We start from the raw sequence: 21,781 nt of genomic DNA, 5'->3' as shown, positions 1-21,781 counted from the left end.
CAAACAGAGATGTTGAGAAATGACACCATGGCCTATATTCAAACTATTATTTACTCTGCATGAAATCGCAATATTGGTGAGTCATTTTTACCATTTTTGCTCTGCTATGTCTGTCACACTTTCTCCTGAACATGTCGCTGTTAAACTTTCAACATAATCAGAAAAAGTTAATGACGTAAAAGAAAATGATTTACAGTATCTGGAATACACAGGAATTCTAACTGTTTCAAAGGAATTTTTAAAAGGTATCTGCCTTCAGGCTCCACTGCTCTGTCCTTTTCACAATTCAATATTTCTTCAGTTTGATCCCCCGACACTTTAAAACTAATTCTAACATCACAGCTGAAGCCCAAAGATGGTGGTATGAACATTGCTGTATTTTTTTTTTATCTTATGCATTTAGATGTTTCTTTCTAAGAAAAAAAAACATGGATAAAAAAAAAGCTATCATTATGTGGGTGGTAAGAATTTTATAGCAGTGTTTCCTCAGACATAGACGGGATTCCATGGGGTTTGACCCAACATGCTTCGCTAATTGGATCTTAGCGTTTTCTCTTTAACACTTGGTGTTTTTTTTTTTTGTTTTTTTTTTTTATAAAATGAGGTGTGTCAAACATGATGACAGTAGTAAAGGTTCTCAATCTACTGGGGATGACAGGTTTCTTTGAAGCTCCAACAAGTGAAGATGGGGAAGGCATGAGCTCGAAATGATTTATCATTTGAGAACACCGGGGGGGCATACCAGCGGAGCGGATCATATCACAATTTATCATAACGCCATGCTTGTACCAAGCGAGCAGCTCGCCCCTTTAGACTAGGCAATGAATTCTGTCCCAGTGGCTGTGTGGCCTACTTTCTCATGGTGGGCCCTCTGAATTTCCAACAGAATACTACCACTTCCTTTCCTTTGTGCTCTGTGTGACTTACTCTCACTTTCTGTCTTCCCACATTACTCACATTTGCTTGTCTCGCCACCGATATATATCGCTTTCCGTTGCTCTATTTACCTCTCCCTCCATATTTCCATCCTCTGTTATCTCGTTGTCTGCCTCCCCCCCTGGCTTCCTGTTCACTTTTATCCCTAAAGAACTTCCTGACCTTGTCCATATCAATCAGTCGTCTCTCCCCGTGGCTCCTGGGATGCGAGGAATGCATTGTGTGCTTTGGAACACCCTTTGTGACAATATTAATTTATTTTTAGCTGGTGCCTCTGTGCGACGGGGGTGGAACTCGAGGGGGGGCCGGGGGGGCATGGGTGACTGAAAGGGATGTCCCAGTGATTGTATGTAGGTGTTTTGTATGTGGTGTGGTTACTATGGAGACCACAGGTGGTTTGCATGGGTGGGTGTTTGTTTATTCATTTATTTGCTTTCATCAGATGAGGCAAATCATTTTTTTCCACTCTTGGAAATTGTCTTGAACAAAAAGACAAATTTTTGACACTGTTCCAGTTCGTTTCGTCTGCAAGGCAGCCTGCCCTCTGTCAGTGCAGAGGTATTTAATGTTTGCAGCACATGCATGATGCAGGCAGCCAGCGTGTTTTCTCGCAGGGTTGGGAACAGACTGCGTGGCAGTGAAGGAGGAGCTGCCTCGTAAATCAAACGAGTGTCTGTACTTCTGACAGCTGCAATAGCAGTGGAGGGTTCCGTGTTAATGTTATTAACATTCCTCACTTAAGGTGTTTTCACCTAGCTCTTTAGATGTAGCCAAGTTGAGACCCATTTAAGTGCTAGACATGTAATGCGGTTGCTGAATTGCATGTCTTGTGATAGCAGGGAGGGAGGGACAGTAATTCTAATCGCATATGAACAAATTGCCTCACTGAGAAGCCGCCGACCTTCATGTGTGTTTGAGTTTGTTTTAAAACCCAACTAAAGCTGTAGGGCCTTTCAGAAGCATTTATATCTCTTTATCAAATTCTGTTGCATTATGACCTCAGTGTATTTTATTAGGAGTTTTGGCTTGATTGACAAATTATATCATTTGCGTGATTGACAAATAATATATTGGTTTCAAAATGTTCTCTTTGCATAACCAACTCTTAAAAACAGATGCTTTTTCCATTTCTTCTTTTTGGAAAAATAGATCAAACTCACTCAGATTTGGAATGAAATTATGTGTAACCGTTAATCTTCAAATCTGGCCGTAGACTCTCACTTGGTTTTTGAATCTCGACTTTGACATGTCGATGCTTAAATATGAAATATTCCATCGTAGTTCTAACTATCAGGGATTTCCTGCCAGAAGGGTGACTTGGACCACATTCACAAGCCTTCTGAGGCCTCCATTCATCTTCCTACCAGATCCTGCCCAGCTGTCCTAGCACTGTTGAAGAACGCCGTCTCCGCAGCATAATGGTGCCACCGCCATGTTTCACTTTCTCATGGTGTGTTCACAGTGATGTGACTTCTGAAGGTCATTTGTTTGGGCATGATCTTATATAGAGATACAATGGCAAAGTGATGTTACACTACCCCGATTAATATTTTAAAAGAAATTTGAAGGCCATTTTCCTTCCTTTACAAAGTTATGCAGACGTTTGTGTCACCTAAACGCCTAATACAAACCTCTGCAGGTTTTTGATTGTAACGTATCAAAACGTGAACAATCTAAAAGGGTGTGAATACTTTTGCAAGCCGCTGTACGCATGTCCTTTGGTGGCAGGTGTGACCTCTCCTACAGACCGACTTCATCCCACTGACCTCTGCATTCCTGTTCCCTGGTGCTCAGGGCCCCATACCTTGGTGGCCGATTGCCCAGAGACAAGCCTTTTTGTGGGGCTTATTATACTGCCTGCTAAGTGGGTGAAGAGTTCACCCATCTTACAAAGCAGGCCTAAGGAGAAGAGGACAGAAGGCAGCTCAGTCAGTGAAAGCATAGGGGCTCTCATAGCAGAGCTTTATTAAGTATCAGAGTTTTGATATTCAGAACTATTTCGGAGAGGAAATTACACTTTGACAGGAGGAGTTAATCCAACACCACCGATTGTTTTCTAGAGCTTTTTATGCAGCTGCCTGCGTGTCCTGTTCTAGAAACCTTGCAGGCGCAGTGCTGCATTGCACCCTCCATCCCTCTTCTTAATTTTCTACTAAATCCCACAAACAGATTTGCAGCTTTTCTGCAATAAATATGAGTTATTCTCCCTCTTTTCTTTCTGTTTATCCCGTCCCGTTACGCTCTGCCCCTTCAAATGACCGTGACTTATTGAGTTCTTGCTCCAGAACTTGTTGCAAACTTGACTTTGGGGCCTATTATTTTCATAAGCATGTGCCAGCCCTCAAATGACCCATCTGTGCCAAAAGCGCAGTCGAGCAAGGAGACTCTCGTCTCTGTGCGAGAGGAGAGATGTTCGGAGAGGGGTGTGGAAAAACAGCGAAGGCGCTGGCTTGCAGAAGTGCGAAGACATTTCTGTCAACAAACGGCGTGGCAACCGATGCGTGTCAAACACAGTGGACGACTGTGGCACCTGTTGCTGAACAGGAGTTTGTAAAAAGTAGCAGACAGGTGTTTTTTGGCATTGCTAAATGTTCTCTTTCAACTTGCAAGTTGCTCAGACAGGTATTCATATTTCAATGCGAGGTGATGGTTGGGAAATTTTTTGTAGATTTTTAAAAAATTCTTCTTCTGTGTGTCCTTGAAGTACCCCGAGCTATAACTACGCCCCAAACATGGACAAGCATTGGATCATGCAGTACACGGGCCCCATGAAGCCAATCCACATGGAGTTCACCAACTTCCTGCACCGGAAAAGGCTGCAGACTCTTCTGTCTGTGGACGAGTCCGTGCAGAAGGTGAGTGTGATCCTTAAAATGTTTTGCAAAGCGAACAGTGCTTTCTCTTACCGTGCTGCACTTGCAGGTTTATGACATGCTGGAGGAAACTGGCGAGCTAGACAACACCTATATCATCTATACAGCAGACCACGGCTACCACATTGGTCAGTTTGGGTTAGTCAAGGGAAAGTCGATGCCGTATGATTTTGACATCCGGGTGCCGTTCTTCCTGAGGGGACCAAATGTGGATCCAGGGGCAGTGTGAGTACCGATCGGCCCGCGTTATTTCTATTTTGCTCTATTTTTGGTTCGGAAATTGTTGCTTTAATGTTGGGGCCTCTGTGTGCGTGCGCTTCTTCAGAAACCCCCATTTGGTGCTGAACATCGACCTAGCTCCCACAATTCTCCACATCGCCGGACTCGACACCCCCCCAGATATGGATGGAAAGTCCATCCTTAAGTTGCTGGAACAGGAGCGGACTGGCAACAGGTCTGTACAGCTAAAGTCGTGCCTTAATAGCCGTTTTGAACAATAACTGTACAGTTTGCGTGATCCATGCAGCTATGCTCTTCATCGGTCATTACCAACAAGATGTAAATTTCCACAACACGAGTGATTACATTTACTCCAGCTGAGCACACAGCCAGTAATTTGGAGGACTTTTTATTTTATTTTTTTTCCTTTTTGGCTGTGGGATTTTGGCTGCAAGTCGCTGTGGTCTCACTTTATTAAGGTTTCTTCAGAATTTGTTTGCAAGCTCAATCATGTGTTTCTCCACAAAAACCACTGTACTAACAGCGCACAGTGAGAGTGCAAAATTATCTGTCTGCTACAAAGCATCTATTGTTGACATGAATCCACTAAAATGCTTCCAGAGACTCAGAAAAACTGAAGAGCAAAAGACCGTTAACCCCCAAAAGACTGTTGTGATCAGCTTCCATAATCTTGGCGAGCTTCGTCTGAAGGCTGCCGCAGATAAAAATGTTTCCAAAAGGCAGTCCATAAACTTTGTCCGGTTTTGTTTTCACAGATTCAAACCCAACCGGAAACCCAAAGTCTGGAGAGATACATTCCTGGTGGAGCGAGGGTAAGCTGGGGTCCACACCACAGGCACATTGTATGTCACATAAAACTAACAGCGTGTTTAAATAAAAGGGCTCAATGGATGTTCCCTGTTCATGCGATACGTCTGCCTCGTTCTGCTACTTATCTCTCAGCCATTTCCTGACCGCAATCTGTTTGGATTTTTCAGTCTCCTCAAAGCTGTTACCTTCCCGAGTCGAAGGGTGAAGCGATTTCTGGTCAATCATTGCAGTTCACGCAGAGGGTGCTGACACTTATGAGTAAAGGACATTAAATTGTTTCCACGAACAATACCATGCTCTGCAAAAGTTAGCATAACCCTTGAACTATTTTGCCTTTCCTCATGTTACAACTACAGAATATGATTTTTTTATTTTTTTTTGGACTAACACAAAGTAGTACTTAATTGTGTGGTAAGAGGAAAATGATCCGTTCTTTGACTATCCTCATGTCTATCGCTGAATCGATGCTTTGTGGATTCACCTTTTACTCCAGTTACAGCTGAACGTTTTCCTGGGATGTCTCTACCAGGTTTGTACATCTGGAAGTGGACATTTTTGGCCAGGCACTTTCCCATTGTTGTTCTGATTGTCTTGTTGAAACTTAAACCTTTATCCCAGTCAAAAGTCTTTTGCTGCCTCTGACAAGTTTTCCGTTTAAAACAAAAGAGTTCATACAGAATTATGCTGCCACCGCTATATTTTTCACCGTGGGGGTACTATATTCTGGGTGATTTCCAGAGGTAGTTTTCCATCACACATGCTGTTTTGCCTGTGAGTCAGGAAGTTTAAATTTGGACTCATCTGACAAGAGCACCTTCCTCTACCTGTGCATGGCACGCCCTGCGTTGCTTGCAACAAATTTGAAACATGACTTTGTAGGTCTGTTTCAAAGCTCTGTTAGTTCTTTATTTCTCATCTCTTCTGAAATGACGAAATATATTATCTTTTGTTTCATCTAATGGATGCACTGACGGGACAAAGATAATCTCATGGAGCTAGTCTTTGCAAGGTTCGGGCGGTTAAAAGAGTTGGCGGAATAATCAAGTTGAAGCCAGATTATACGAAGAGCTTTTGAAATCTCATTTCTAATATTCTGCACACCTTCTGGAGCATTTTCCTTCTTGAGCTTGTCCGTAAAAGTTATATTTTGCTTCAAATTGCTACTTTTGGGCTCTACTCTTCCACTAAAATGATGTCTTGCCTGCATTTGCAAAAAAATCTACTTGAGCGCATTGGTAAATCTTAAATTGCGTTGACATAGATTGAGACGGCGTACAACGCAGCAGTGACCTTTAGCCTTTTTATTTTTAAGCTCTTCCATTAATCCCCACTGTTTGCAAAGTCTGTCTGGTGGAACACTTGTAGCTAAAGGCTGAGATTAACCTCACTCGATAGCAGTGCGCTCACAGTAGCTGATGTGTTCTGTGAGGCTCTGCTCATGTGACATGCTCTGTGATTCGACACCCTCGGATGACCTTACAGTACCATCGCAGACAGCTGGAGCTGACGGTGTTTTTTCAAAAAAAATCTCATCTGCATAATGCAGTCGTCAGGGAGTGACATCAACAACTGTTTGCTCTCTAATCATCCCAGGCTGAAAGTCAGGAGACGAAAGCCAAGCTTGTGTGGGAAAGTTGGCTATTCTTTCCCTCGGGTGTTGGGAGAAATGGATGAGAAACCGGTCGTAGTGCTTTTGGAAACGGGTTGTTGTCGCCGCTGTCATTCTGTCATGGTGCTAAGAACACTTTTGGCAGAAGGTGGGGATAAGAAAAAATCTGGGATTGAGGCTAAACTTTATGCTAAACTGATGTAGATGTAATCCCTAAGTCTAGACGGTCAGGCACAAAGAGACAAAACATATCACCAATTCTCCAGCCAACTCTATGAAATCATGCAGTGGAGAGAGACGAGACTCTTTAGATGAAAAGCATTTTTGCAGGATATTGAACCCCTCAATTTAATCAGTTGTCTCGTACATGATGCTTTTATTAATATTTGAAAAGTCTGGAAAAGACTCACTTTGTTTTTGATTTGCCACAATGTGACTTTAACTTATTTTTGACTCAAATATTTCATCTAAACTTTTTCTACTTGGACAAATGAATGTCATTGGCATTTAAATCAGTCATTTCATAAATAGCCAGTCAAAAGTCCATTCCCCTCTTCTTCTTTTTTTATGGCTGTACACTTTTTATGTAATAGTGTTTTACACTTGTTCCCTATGGCTTCAAAACTAGGTGGGCTTTCAATGCCAAACACAGCACTGAAACCGGTAATTAGCTTTTATAGACTAAAGGTGTCAAAAGAACAAGATGTCTGTATTCAGTGGAGTGTAATTCAGAGTTGATTTAACGAGTCACAGTTGTAGGTTTTTAAAAAACAGCAGATCTGAGTTGGTACAAATACCAGCAAAAAAAGTAGATGTCCTTTTCCACGCTGTCCAGTCGACACGACCACATTATCGCTTCACAATCTGTGGAACACACAGATAAAATAAATTCCCCAACACAACAAATAGTTTTTTTTTGTTTTTGTTTTTACCAACATGTCCAGATTTTTTTTGGGAAACTGATAGAAGGTGTAATTTGAACCTGAACAAAATATGAAATTTTTAAATAAAAAAAATGTGCACAGACCATACATAGTTTGCAAGGTCTGTGCTCTTTACTTTATTTTTTTCTCCTGCAGTAAGATCCTGAGGAAGAAGGATGACTCCATGAGCACTCAGCAGACCAACAGCCTTCCAAAGTACAAGAAGGTCAGAGAAACGTGCCAGCTGGCCGAACTCCAGACACCTTGCGAGCAGCCAGGACAGGTAAAGCAAAGACAGTAACGTATCAAGAAGTTTCTACAAGCAGATTCTAACTAAGCTCCCCTGTTGTCCAGCAAAAATGTTTTTTTTTGGACTTTTAGATGGTCTTCATCTTGCCTCGTGGTGGGTGGGAGGGGGGGGGGGTGATATCTGTGGGCCACTCTCGAAGCAGCCACTTACAAGTGCATCACTTGCTTTATAATTGGTCTCTTTTGCTCCGTTTTGCGGTCCATTAATTTGTGGGTACTTGCTTTTCATCTTGCGGCCATTAATTTTCTGGCAGACCAAACAGCCAGATGGTACAGTAAGTGGCCCTGGAGCAGACAGGCCAGAGAAATACAAATTGTTACAAATTTCAGGTAGTGTTAAAAGGACGGGCAGACTTTCTGAGGGTCCGACTAATTCAACCCAGATCCACTTTATGACCACATAAATGTGTGTGTAGCAATCACTTAATATTAATAAAGGCAGCGACGGAGCGGCTTCGGCTGAACTCGGGTGTGTGTGGGTGCAACATTTCAGCTGTACGCAATAAAGCCTTTTTAATCTTCCCGTGTATTGTCGTGGGGGGGGGGTGAGTTCATGGATGGCAGGTTTGAGTCACTTCACTTCTTTGCCCTTCGCGCTTCAGGTTGCATTATCATTCTTTCTACTCCAAACAAAATAAAACCGGGAAGCATCCTGTGGAGTAAATCTTAAATTGCAAACCCAGATGGCTGTAAAATAACATCCACTGGAAGCCCAACAGTCCCAACTGCAAATCAGGCCGTCTCTAACTGCTCCCATCCTTCTTCGTTTCTCATCATCTTCTGCCGTCCTGCTGATGCACCGGTGCAGCTACACATGCATGCCTTGCGTTGAGTCTTCACAGTGGCTGCACTCAGAGGAGCGGATAAAGAGAGACGGATTGTTTTCATCCTCTGGCGACATTGCGTGCCTCTCCCTTGCATCTTTTCTGATTCTGACATGACCGCTCCGCTGCTGCCCCGTAAGCTCCTCCAGAAGAAACCCGATCTGTCGTACAAGTCTTTGTTTGTGCCCTTGTTCCCACACTAAGCGCCGGTCTCCTGTGCTGCTCTCTGCAGACGTCTGGGTCCGGTTTTATCCGGGGCCTAATCAGTCTCCAAAGCTTTATTTCCTACTGGAATGCCTTTTAAGAAAGGTGCCGATGATGTAGCCAAAATGTGTGGGAGTTTATTTACACAATTGCGTTAGTGACGCACGGACACGGCTGGTGCGAGAGTGATTGGGGTTTCCTCTTTGTTTTACAGACACCAAATGAGCCTAATTCATCTCATGCGGTGTTTTTTTTTTTTTTTTGGTTTATTTTTGCTGCAGCGCTAGGATGCCAATCTCATCCACAAACTGAGACTTGAAATGCCGGAGGAAACGAACCTCTAAAATCATTCCAGATTGTTTAAAAATCCGAAATTGCTAAACAAAAATAGCTGTACAAATTGTTCTCAGTGCCCCTTTCCGCTTTGGGTGTTGGCAGAAATGGCACTGCGTGGAGGAGATGACAGGGAAGTGGAGGATCCAGAAGTGTAAAGGTGGTTCTAAGGAAGGGCCCAGAAAGAGAGTTCGCAGCCTAAGACCCCCCAGCAGTTATGACAACAGAGAGAAAGCGTGCGACTGTGAGGACCCTTTGTACAAACCGACCAGAGCCGATCGGCGTTCCCAACGACGGTTCTCCTCAGGAGGACAGCGTGAGTACCACATACCTGTTATCTAATGTAAATAAATCAAAAAGACATTATGTTAACAATAAAGAACCAGGTGTATCTGCTTAAGATACTTTATTGACTTGTTTTGGTTTAGAGATATATTTTTGTTTTGTTACACTGTAAATTCCAGAACTTGATTTTTTTATTTTTTTGAACTGATTATTTATGCTCTTAAATGAGTCAGTGCTTGGAAGAAGCAATCATCCAATAACAGTTCTGGTTTGCGCTTTTGCAAGAGCTTTGAATTTGAGAAATATGCTGCCCTCTTGTGTTGATTGACCAAAATAAGGCTACCAAATAAATCTGTCGTTATTTTTCCAACTGGTCACTGATTATTTTAATCCATCTCTGCCCCCTGGCACACTTGGTTCTCGGTGTCAGCATGTGTTTTATGACACTATGTGTGCAGGCCTCTGCATTATCGTTTCCATCCTCATTATAAAACAATGACTTATCAAGCAGAATTTGAGAAATATGTTTCGTCTCTTTGACCAGTTCCAACTAAAAATCTAACGAGTCAGGCCTAATTTGGATTATTGTTCCTCCAACTATAGACACGGATCACACATTTTTAGAAAAAAAATTTCTAATATCCATGGAAAAGGAGAATTTCTGTTCTTCATTTAGGATGTTGTATACTTTAAATTAAAGTACAGAAGCTGATGGAAAAACTGAAGCTCACATACACACGATATATCATGTTTTCACATACAGAATAAAAGATTTCACAGATCACAAATTGTGTTTTAAAGAATATATGTTCAGTGTATTCAGTTAAGGTTTCACTTGTTTAGGGTGTTTTTATGTTTCTAGCTAGATTACTCCATATTTGCTTAAAGGTGTCAAAATGATCTTTTCTCCATGGAAAGAGAATAAAGTAAATAATCTTCCAACAGCTTCCTGCAATGTGTTGCACTTTTAAAGCGGCACTGAGATGGTTCCAAACGATTAATACCAGGAAAATCTGGGCTTTTTATAAGCAACAAACAGAAACGACTCTGCTTTTGCAAATTTTTACTGTGAACTCGGTTCTCCAAAACAACAACTGCGCGACTCTTAATTTCTTGGCGGCTTTCAGGTTATCGCCCTCGTTTTGTACACACCCGGCCTGCTCGATCGCTGTCTGTGGAATTTGAGGGCCAGATCTACGACATCGACCTGCAAGCAGATGACCAGTCCGGCATCCGCCGCCGCAGCATCTCAAAGCGACACTACGCCTCAGAGGACCCAGAGTACGATTTGGGGTCTGATGACGGGTCGGAGGAAATGCTGGCGGATGATACCAACGCGGTGGGATACCTGAACTCTGTGAAAGTTACCCACAAGTAAGCCTATTACCGAGGTGTTTCACATTGACTGCTTTTTGCAGGGTGGTTTATGCATTTTCTTGGAACATTTTGTAGGTGCTACATCCTGATGAATGACAGCATTCACTGTGAGAGAGAAATCTACCAGTCTTCCAAGGCCTGGAAAGATCATAAGAGCTACGTTGATCAGGAGGTAAGCTGTCTGATTGCATGTTGTTGTTTTTTTTTACTTAAATGACAACTTAAAACTCCCGGCTACATATTTTCTTACATTTCAGATTGAAGCCCTTCAAGACAAAATTAAAAACCTTCGAGAAGTCAGAGGCCATCTGAAAAGGACGCGACCAGACGATTGTGACTGTGGAAAGAGGTTTGTCGTTTATGTTTCAGCTTTAAACTAATTCTTCATCTAACTTTATTACTGGAGCAAGTCTTCAGTTGTTGATGGTTTCATGTAGTTGTCATGTTTCTTACCATTTGATTGCTCTTTTTCCTCCCATCGTTGCTCTTTTCCTCTGCTTGTAAATCCAGCTATTTTAACAAAGGCCTCAGAAACAAGGGAGAGAGACTGAAGGGCAGGAATGATCAGCTCCATCCATTCAAGTGAGTTTCTGTTATTGTTTTTGTGATTATTAAAGAAACAGAAACAAACTTGCTTAACCAGGCCGTAGATCACTTCATCCAGTGTGTGTTCGTGTTTGTTGCCCTTTGAGGGACTCTCCAGTTTCTGAACCATCATACCATCCATTAAGTTGTTTAAATGTTTGGTTCCTGAATTGAGTTTAAATGACAAAGCACATGTTTTGCTGCGGATTGCTTTGTGCTTGCGTGCTTGTGTGCTTGTGTGCTTGCGTGCGTGCGTGCGTGCGTGCGTGCGTGCGTGCGTGCGTGCGTGCGTGCGTGCGTGCGTGTGTGTGTGTGTCTGGAAGTGATTGAGTTGCATAGAAGAATCAAATGATTCAACAGAGGAGAAATCAGAACGTCCATCAAACGCAGTGATCAACTTCCACCGTGAAGCTCTGGGATTGTGATTATGCCGATATAAAGCAGCTGTTTCCAGCAGTGTCTGTCTGTTTTTTGGGAGGGAGGGAGGACAGGAAGACTGTGGATAGGATGTCATCCTGGGCAGAACTGGTCAAACTGAGAGCCTTAGCCATAAGCGTAAACAGGCTGTCCTACCCCAGCACGGTGTGGTGCCTTCTGGAAGTCCCCTCTGCGTCTCCCATCGCTGTGGTTACTGGCACCAGAAAGGGTCGGCGCTAAAGTCACGATTGCGTCACGGTTAAAAAATAAAAAATAAAAAATTGTGTCTCGTTGCTATTCGACAGGGAGACCACACACGACATCGAAGGGAAGACCCAGCTGTATAATGAGATCCGGCGCAGGAAGAAGGAGAGGAAGGAGAAGAAGCGCCAGAGGAAGGGAGACGACTGCAGTCTGCCAGGCCTCACTTGCTTTACACATAACAACGACCACTGGCAGACCGCTCCCTTCTGGACATGTATGTGTACAAAACCACACGTATGACTGTTTAACTCGTTCCACACCTGGCCTTTTGCGTGCTCTGGTATTTATACGACGCTGTCGATTGCCTTGCAGTGGGTGCCTTCTGTGCTTGCACCAGCTCCAACAACAACACCTACTGGTGCCTGAGAACCATCAACGAGACCCACAACACGCTCTTCTGTGAGTTTTCCACCGGCTTCCTGGAATACTTTGATCTCAACAGTGACCCGTACCAGGTGCGTGAAGATCATCGTTCTGTGTTGCCGTTGTGACTCCAAAAGAATTTTAAAATAGTATTGCACAATTGCTGTCTTGTTTTAACCTTTGGATTCTTGGCTAGATCTACCAAAAAAAACGTCTGTTTGATGTTTGAAACGGTTTCACAGTCCATCATGTTGAGAAGCAGTTAGCTTTTTTTTTTTTTTTTTTTTTTCGTTCTGTACATGTGAGCATGCCTTTTTGTGCCAGGTAACCTATTGAAGATATTCCTGGCTTTTTGAAGCGGTTAAACACAGAGACTAAGCAGGTTGATGACAAAGTTTATTTACTTCTCATTAGGACTGATAATTAGAAATAGTCAAGAGCTCAAGTATTATCACACTAATGTTTTTGATGATCAAAAACGGAAGCAAAAACACTGAATTGCCAAAATCACGTGGCAAGAAAAATTTCAACGTGGAAGTGGCTATTCAGAATCTTAACTCAATCGTCTGATTAAAAGTCTGACCATATCAAGATTGTGGTGTTAGGAGTTGAACAATAATGAACTCCAAGTTTATCCAGTTGTGAGCCATCAGCTGAACCACAAGACATAAAACTGATACGATGTGCATGACACCCGTAATAAGTTTTTGTCGCCTCTTTTTCTGTACCATCTTTGCAGGTTTCTGTCTTTCCTGACACGGTCATATTGTTTTGGCATGAGGGATGTCCTGCCAAAGCTTTAGCAGTTGTCATTTGGTTGCAGTTATCATTTCTTGCCCAGGCCTTTGGGTGGCTTCCTACATTTGATCCAAAAAAAAAAAAAGTTATGTAAAATCATTAAGTCTGTTTGAGCATGTCAGAGGTATAAGATAGAAAACAGAAACTTGTCAGGATCCTCACGCAGCAGCTGACAAAAATGACAAGCATTACAGAGGAGGAAGAAAAAAAAAATTGCAACCAGATCTCGACACGATGTTCAAGCTTGTTTTAGATTTGATCAGGCTTCTCTTCTTGCTTCTTCTTTTTTTTTTTTTTTTTTTTTTTTTTTTTTTTACTGATTCCATCAGAAATTTGCTCAGAGCATCTGCCTGCAGCTAGTGATAACATCAGGTGATGTTAGGAATCTGGAGGGGAAAAAAAGTGCCTGATTTCATAACACAGCCAGTCAGAATGTAAAACTATTTTTTTTAAAGCACTACTTTAAGTTTGGGGAGATAATAGAATAAAAACAAATAAAATCAGTCAACAAAATATCCCTGGTTGGAAGCAGCTGCTTTTTCTTAAATTGTTTCACATGTAACATCTCAAGAAGAAGGAAAGAGAAGTTATAAGCAATGATGAATTGGCTCATTTCAAAAGCCTTCCAACCTTTAAGATGATACAGGTTGGTAGGTTGAAGAGCCCTGTGTAAACAGTTTTTGGTCTCAACACCTCAAGATCCTAGGAACATTCTCTACAGGTTAAGAAGATTATTGTAGTTTAATCTGAAATCACAGTGAAGACTTTTTCAAAAGTTGTAGCCAAAAGACTCGATATTATTATTCTGAAGCTCTATTCACCAGGTCCTTACTGTTTTTAACATTTCAAAGCAATTAAGTTTTGAGAATTTATGACTTGTCATTTTCTACCAAGTTCCAGGAGAGAGAAAAAAAAAGCACACATGGGACAAGCAGACAAAATGTAAATGTCTTTGCATGTTTAAACTGTATTCGCAGCTGACAAACGCAGTTTACGCTGTGGATCGGGACGTCCTGAACTCGCTCCACGCGCAGCTCATGGAGATGAGGAGCTGTCAAGGGTACAAGCAGTGTAATCCTCGGCCTAAAGGCTCCGATACGGGTAAGAACGCTGCTGTCTGTTTGGTCCGTGTCGTATTGTCATTGGGCGAATACGGACTTTTGAATAAGGGGTTAATAGTGGTAGCTGTTACCTCACCAGTAATGACGGATATGATTCACATTGAGATTTAGTTTGGCAGTTGTTATGCAATGCTGCATTTGTTGATGGTTGTTTTTAGAGGGTTCCCTCTTGTGTTGTGGATCTGGTTTTAGTTTGGACGCTGTGTGTGTTTGCACATCCACGCATGCTGCATGTGTTTGAAAATAATCGACTCCATATCAAGTGGTAAAATTGCAAGTGAAGGTTTTTTTTTTTTTTTTTTTTTTTTTAAGAGATTTGTGTTTTAATATTTAAGTCACTGTAACACACATACACTCTTGACTTCTCTTTCAGCTCTGGATCTTTCTGGTTTTTCTGTTTTGTTTTTTCCTTGAGGACACGAAGTTGTAGCCTGTCAATAGTCTAAAGCTGCGTTCCAGTTGTCCATTCTGGCTGTCTTCTTCCTTTCCTGACTCTCGGAGTGTATAAGAAAACTGTCATTGGCGTAACTGGCAGCTTAGTGGTGGAGGCGGTTACTACGTAATGTCACAATGACGTAAACCTGCAGCGTTTGCGTGTGGCACGAGCTGCCTGCCATGTTTATGACCCGAGGGTAAAACCTTCTCATCTGTAATTAGCAGCTGCAAAATGAAGTCACGGAGCAGCCAAGCTGTGCTCCAAAAAACTCATTTCACTCCTGGCATGCCGGACTCGTGAAAAGCATGACTACACGTGTCGCAAAACAGCTTTGGGGGCTCTTGCTTCAACTGGCTGCCGTTCCTAGAATCAAACGCCTCTTCTGTTTACCAGGAAAATGACTGGTAAAGTAACTATTCTTTACCATTTTTTGCTTGTGAAATACGCGATTAAAACTTAATGGCGAGAGTAAATGAATGCAGAAATCTCACACCTGCGTACTTTATCTAAAAGGAGAAGAAAGCCGTTTCATTCTCCGCCCGTCAAATCCAGTTTGTCCTAAATCAATTTCTGTCTTCCTTCCATGTTTTCCTGCTTTCATATCCAATTCTCTTTCTCTCCTTAGTTCTCCAGTGTTTGCGTTTCTCTATAGCGTTTAGCAGCGGTGCATGAGGAAAAGCCTCAGTGTGACTGATTTGTTTCCCTCCTACGTCCCTTTTGAATCGAGGCATTAACAATTGATTACTGTTATTTTTTTCCAATCAGGAGGTAAAGATGGAGGAAGCTATGAGCCACACAGGTACCCGACAAGTTTTGTTCCTCTTCAGCAGCTTTTTTTTTTTTTCTTTTTTTTTTCTCCCCCCTCCCCCTTTAACACCTGCATGGGTCGAATTTGCCTCATTCCCACTAATACATCCATCCATGGGGTGCTGATGTTTCATCCGTGGCTGCATGCTGGGAACATGCTAACAAATCTCAACAGAACGTAATTTTTTTTTTTTTGTCCTTCCTCTGCACACAGACTTTCTTCACTTTCATTTGCTGCATTTAAGTGGAGCCACTTGGAAACTTGCAAGATCATCTCTGCCCCGTACTTTTTACACATTTCCTTCCATGTGTAAAATATAGAGTTTTTTCCACAGTATAGCATGGCCATATGAAAATAAAAATCCAAAGCTGTAGAGTGCATGTCACTAAGTCATCCAGTCACTAAGTCATCCAGTCACACGTCGTTACATTAGGAGGGAGGAACAGGTTGACGCTTTGGGGTGATTAATGCAACTTTTCTCTCTGTGCCTCACACAAAGAGGACGGACTTTTCGCCACCAGGAAATCCATCCAGTGTTGCACCCAAAGTGTGAAACTATTCCTCTGACCTCTCGCATTTCATGTAATGCCACCCATAGCCACATAAGCAAAACATCATCCCATCCTTTGCAGGTGTAAAATCTGGAGATGCACTGAGAAATGTTTGACAGTTTTCGATTTGATTTCCCAGACGGTCTGAAGCTCCAACATTCAGTCGACTTCCAAGCACCGAATGGACCCCACGTAGACTTTACTGAGTCGCGTTCAGAAGACTCTTCTGTCATGGTCACAGGTGTCTGCAGCTTGGACTGCTTTTACAAAATAAATCACTCTTGGAAGCCTGGTGAATTCTAGCCTGGTACCGAAATTGGATGCCACCTGTGCGATAAGTGGGAGGTCATGGGAATAGTAGCAGATGAAAGAACAAGGCCATGTGACCTTGATGGTCTCTCATGAAATTGAGACCTTGGGTCTTAATGAGACAACCTGTATAAATAAAAGTTAAGAAAAAAAGAAAAAACGACAACATCAACGAATGCTGCGGCGCAGAGGTAGTCAACATTCGGCAAGGTGAATTAGCTGCAAACTTCAGACCAACTAGACTAGAACAGTTGATGGAGACCTTCTTGGAAACAAAAGTCTCTTAATGCTTTAACATATCAAGACATTTTGTTCTGGGAACAGTGGAAACGGCACTTTCCATGTTTCAACTTGATGTCGCATCAAGGTCCAATGAGGACATGGACGAAACGGTGGAATGGCTGGACAGATTAAATATTATTTATAATTTTGTCAAATCTGGTTTGTAATGCCACATGTCATCCTTTGAACTTCATGGAAATTGTTGGCATGTTGGCAGCCATCTCTGGAAATCTCAGTTTTGAATGTTGCTCTTATTTTAAACTTTAAGAGAAATCCGATTTGGCAAAATAAATTAAAAAAAAAAAAATCATGACTATCAGCGTGGCGAAAGCTTTATAAAACAGGAGCCGGGAAATCGGACATCAATTTCCGCTCAGTGCATCTCCAGTAACGTCACAACCAAACCAGCAGTTATTCATGTTCACTCAGCCATATGCCAGATGTAGAATTGAAACTTTCTTGCATTGTGACCCCTCTGACACCTGCTTACCAGGCGACAGCAGCATCGAAAGTGGTCAAAGAGGAGGCAGAGCCTTTCCTTTCCGTGAGTCCCTCAGTTTATGTCCAGCCATCTCGTCCTGCACTACACGGGAAAGCCACTTACGCAGAGATGCCAATCCTAAGGGGCGCTGATCCTGATTTTCCTTTTTCCACATCTCTATTTGCAGCTCTTGTGTGCTTTTGCAGCAAATTTCTTTTCTTATTTTTTCCTTCCTGGCTTTGTATTTTTACTTTGTCTCCTTTTTTTTGGGGGGGGGGGGGGGAGCACGCCATTCAGCAGCTTATTTTCCTGTTTTCTTTTTTCATGGGTTATTTTATTCCAGGTATCTTTGCTTTGTGTCTTACTTTAATGCAGGCCTGTCTTTAATTATGCCAGAATATTCAGTGCCTTGCAAAAGGTTATTCATGCCTCTCGGACTTTTTCACTTTCTGTCATTTTACAACCTCAAACTTCAATGTGTTTTATTGGGATTTTATGTGGCAGACTTGAACAAAGAAGCACATATGCAGGAGAAGAAAGTAGATGAAATGTTTTTGGGGGCCAGGGTTGCTAGTTTTTTCAAACAAAAAACAAACGTGATGTGTATTTGAGTAAGTATGTACTCTGATGGGGCCATTTTAACTCGTGATTATGTTTTGATCTAAAACCTCCACTGTATCTCTGATTTGTACTTTATGTTTAGGGTTTTCCTACCACAGGGGCTCTAAAGGGTTTTTATTTGTAATAACTATTTCCTTCCATGTCACAAATGTGCTGTGTGATCTGCTACATCAAATCCCCCCAAAAAATACATTTTTCCATTTTTTTTTTTTTTGGTTGTAGCATGAAAAACTGAATGAGTTGGAGGTGTGTATTTTTCATGAAGCACTGTATTTACTGTGGGCCTTTAGAGTCTTAGTCTGTGATGAATGATTAAATGTCTCTTTGGATTCCCTAAAAGAGCAGAATGCTTTCCTCGTTTGTGGCTTGAGCTCAGTGTGTGTGGCGTCTTGATCCTGTGCTGCTTTGAAGGGAGCTTGTTGCTTTGGTGCCACAAACCCTCTGCCTCTGCTGCTGTAGTCGGAACCAGAAGCCCGGCATGACTGCATGCATGCTGTCTGAATTGAACTCGAAGCGTCGCGTCTCATTTCTACTCCCGACCCCTGAAAATCTTCCTTTTTCTTTTTTTTTTTTGTTTCGGCAGCACACAGCCAGTATGGGAAGGACGACAGGGTTAAGCTGCCCAACTTGACAGACGAGGAGGTGAACTGGCAGGAACTGGAGGATTTGTATAGCATAAACGAAAGCCTGTATGAATGTAGGCCTGACTACAGACCCAGCCCGGACAACTGGGCCAATTTCCAGAAGGATGTTGATAAAATGTTTGCACTGCGACATGTTTTAAACCCATTCAACCGAACTCAAAAGCTCGACGACTCCACCCTGCCAGAGCTGGGCTCTGGGGCCGGGGGTGGAGGCCTCGAGGAGGCCAGCGGAGACGAGCCGGCCTCCGCCAGCGACGTCTGGCCGGCCTTGGCTTCGGAGACTCGACTCGCCACCCCCGGTCCCAGCAGAAAGCCACCAGCACCTTCAAAGCCAGAACAGAAACTGGAATCTGTCGTAAACGACCTCCCCGATAGCCTTGAGAACGGACTCGAGGAGTCCGTGTCGTCGCCGTCGAGTCCGCGCAGAGCCGAGGTCACCCCGAGCGACGTGCGGGCGCGGCAGCTGGAGGAGCTGGAGGACGAAACGTTGAGCGGGAACGGACCGACCGAGATGGAGGCTCGACACGACGGCCTCATGCGCACGCACAACAGCCTGCGCGCCCAGTCGGACCCCGACCAGCAGGTCCTGGGCTCCAGCCTGGACCCTGAAGACGAGGAGGACATTTTCCAGGCTCAAGGCTATCTCCCACTCTCCCCGCAGACTCTGAGGCCAAAAGTGCAGAGCACCACCACCACCACAAAAAGCCCAGCCATCACCTCCCCCACACAGACTAGCAGCACTCAGACTGTCGGGGTGGTCCTAAAAGCCCCACCCCAGGCCCTGCTGCCCCCGAACTTGGACTACGAGGGAAGCGGCTTGGTGACTGAGCCCTCCGCGAAGACCCTCTGAGGCAGATGGGTGGCCCAGTAAACCTGCCGGAGATCCGCTACAGACACTAGTTAGAAGATGATCTGTGCAGGACGAACGGTCAATTTAGATTTATACGACGAGTCATAAAGTTATTTTTTTACTGGTGCCAACATTTATTTGGTAACGGTGTTACTGATAAATGCGTGTATAAAAAAAAAAGAAAAAAAGTATATATATATAAATATATAAAAGCCTTAATGCAGCCAAACTGCAGTTGCTATTAAAGATGATCATTTCCATAAAGAGGCTGAATATTGTTTATGAATATTTAATGTTCTACAGAGACAGTGGGTGGTGAAATCATCTCAGCAGCTGAATAGGTGATTACAGAGTCACTCTGCGGTCTTCTGCCCAATCACAGGACCCTCTGAGAACTTCACCGCATCAACGCACAAACTTGTTTCCATTACGACCTCAGAGCTCATAAATTACAACAAAATTGGACAACAACAAAACAAAAGGCGCGAGTGTGGATTTGCTGTTAGCATTTTGCCTTCAATGTGTCAGTAATTTTAGATCAGACAATCATGAAAGCGTTTACTTTAGACTGCTGTCGTGTAGCGCCGGTTAATCAGCCGCAGTCATATTTTCAGACAAAAACAGCAAAGCGCCGCCGATTCTGATGATGTCACTAAATAATTACTGCTGTGGAGGATGACGAAGGTCTCCGATCAGCCAGAGTTATAACACTCACCACATTTAAAGGCACTCCTGGGTGAAGGGTTTAAAAAAAAAAAGAAAAAAAAAAGAAAACTTTAAAATATACTATTCAATTGCAATAGCTTATCGAACATTAGAAAATCAAACATTTAACTGTAGTATCTTTTAAATTAAACACCCAGGATGATCCACTTTTTGTGTTATATTTAAAATGCCACAGATTTTCACGCATCGCTCTAACTAGGGTAACCAGGACCTTTTAGGAGAAACAAGCACAGCCTAGGACCTGTGATGCTGTGGGTTTGAGTGGCCGTGCAGGGCTCTTCCACATGTTTTTCCTCCATGTGCAAATGACAAACCTCGATGGCTTGTTGTTGAAAAGATCTATCATGGTCTCATCTGAGCAAATCGCACAGCGCCAGTTGTTGAAATCATAGTTGCACTTAGGAAAATATACGTCTGTTTGTAATGATCATTCAGAAAATGTTTCTTCCTGGTACGCTTCTTAAAAAAGGGATCTAAAAAATGGCTCTCGTGGTTGTTATGAAGGAACCTACGAGATCAAGTTTGTTATGGTTTTCCTCGTGAGCTTGTGACCATCTCGTTTCACCAAGACTTCCTTGTCACTTTTCTATTTTTGTTTTTTGTTTTAGAGATTTCAAAATTGTAGCTGAGAAGTTGCTCTTTTTTTCTAGCAATTGCCTGACTTGCAATTCTTTTCTATTTGGAATATTTTCTTTCTTAATTTGTGTCTTATTGAAATGGTTGTCGTGCCATATGTGTAAATAAAAATAAAAAGTCTCACATTTTGTAGAATTTCATTACTTTAAATTTTTGGACTCAAATTAAAGGTTGGAGTTTTCTACTTTTTTTTCTATGTAAAATTATGCAACTGCAATAAAAAAGACCCTTTTAAGCATTTTTACCAGGGATGATGCATGTCGAGGCGGCTTTACGTGTGCAAATGGGAACATTTAAACTATTTTTTCAAAAAACTGAGCTCTTTTTATATGACAGTTTATTTTGATCTAAAGCAACCAGTTGAATAATGTCCGGGATGTATTTAGCTTTAATCTTATTCCACTAAAAGTCTCATTCTGCCTTCTTTCCTTCTTGACGACCAACTGTGGTTTCAGGAAAGCCACGACGCTGTCGATGAAATAAACTGTTTTAACTTGAAGCTCTGCCTCCTCATTTGTCTATGAACTGCATGTTGTAATAACTCCAAACTGATGTTTTCATTTTCAGGTTTAATGACTATAATCAAGTATTGAAGGCATTTGTAAACCAAGCGTTCACAAACATCAATTATACTTCTGCTGCTAAGGAGCCCAAGAGCAACTTTCAGAATACAGCTTCAGGTTTTTGTCCAGGAAAAAAAAAAAACTTGCGGTCCAAATGCTGAAGAGGGGGACGATGCATTAAAGCCAAACTCCGGTGTCGGCGTGAAGCCCTGTTGTGCAGCAGGTAGTCCAGAAGTTTGTACAGAGAGCAGCACACTGAAGTTGAAGGTGGTCTGTGGATGTCAGACAACGGTGCAAACATTGTGTCGCCATCGCTGCAGGATGTTCTGCTCTTCTTCTTTGCTGAAATCTGGTGAAATCTGTTTCTGCTGCACAATCAGATCTTACTTTACCCTGGGAGAAAAAATTTAAACGAGGTCAAATTTGGATGAGGAGAGAAGAGTAGAAAATTTCTCCTGACAGAGCTGGGACTGACGGATATAAAACTGAGCCAATAGTGATGACTCTTTATTTGGATAATACTCTTCAGTGATTTTTTTTTTTAATACCGTTTAGTTTTTTTTGGCTTCGTCTAACTTTGAAGTACAATGTCATGAATCAGTC

The 21,781-nt window shown here is 42.5% G+C and overlaps 1 protein-coding gene across 7 annotated transcripts in view; it reads left to right on the top strand.

Annotated features, from left to right (window-relative positions):
• Positions 1-21,114, top strand: part of sulf1 (sulfatase 1) — an 83,175-nt gene extending 62,061 nt beyond the window's left edge. For 5 of the 7 annotated variants that reach the window (XM_081601374.1, XM_008396343.3, XM_081601373.1 and 2 more), the window contains 14 exons: positions 3,641-3,791; positions 3,859-4,034; positions 4,135-4,263; positions 4,805-4,861; positions 7,548-7,674; positions 9,167-9,377; positions 10,474-10,720; positions 10,799-10,895; positions 10,981-11,072; positions 11,234-11,305; positions 12,031-12,203; positions 12,302-12,444; positions 14,128-14,251; positions 18,343-21,114. In XM_081601374.1, the coding sequence (XP_081457500.1) occupies positions 3,641-3,791; positions 3,859-4,034; positions 4,135-4,263; positions 4,805-4,861; positions 7,548-7,674; positions 9,167-9,377; positions 10,474-10,720; positions 10,799-10,895; positions 10,981-11,072; positions 11,234-11,305; positions 12,031-12,203; positions 12,302-12,444; positions 14,128-14,251; positions 18,343-19,253 (2,710 nt within the window). In that variant the 3' untranslated portion in view covers positions 19,254-21,114. Of the gene's footprint in view, positions 1-3,640; positions 3,792-3,858; positions 4,035-4,134; positions 4,264-4,804; positions 4,862-7,547; positions 7,675-9,166; positions 9,378-10,473; positions 10,721-10,798; positions 10,896-10,980; positions 11,073-11,233; positions 11,306-12,030; positions 12,204-12,301; positions 12,445-14,127; positions 14,252-15,472; positions 15,507-17,150; positions 17,202-18,342 lie in introns of all 7 variants that reach the window. The other 2 variants (XM_081601375.1, XM_081601376.1) reach the window with 2 other exon arrangements.
• Positions 21,115-21,781: the final 667 nt, after the last annotated feature.

The sequence above is a fragment of the Poecilia reticulata genome, chromosome 20 (genome assembly GCF_904066995.2).
Source record: "Poecilia reticulata chromosome 20, P_reticulata-male-v2, whole genome shotgun sequence".
Lineage (NCBI taxonomy): Eukaryota > Metazoa > Chordata > Actinopteri > Cyprinodontiformes > Poeciliidae > Poecilia > Poecilia reticulata.
This window is presented reverse-complemented; position numbering and strand designations above follow the sequence as displayed.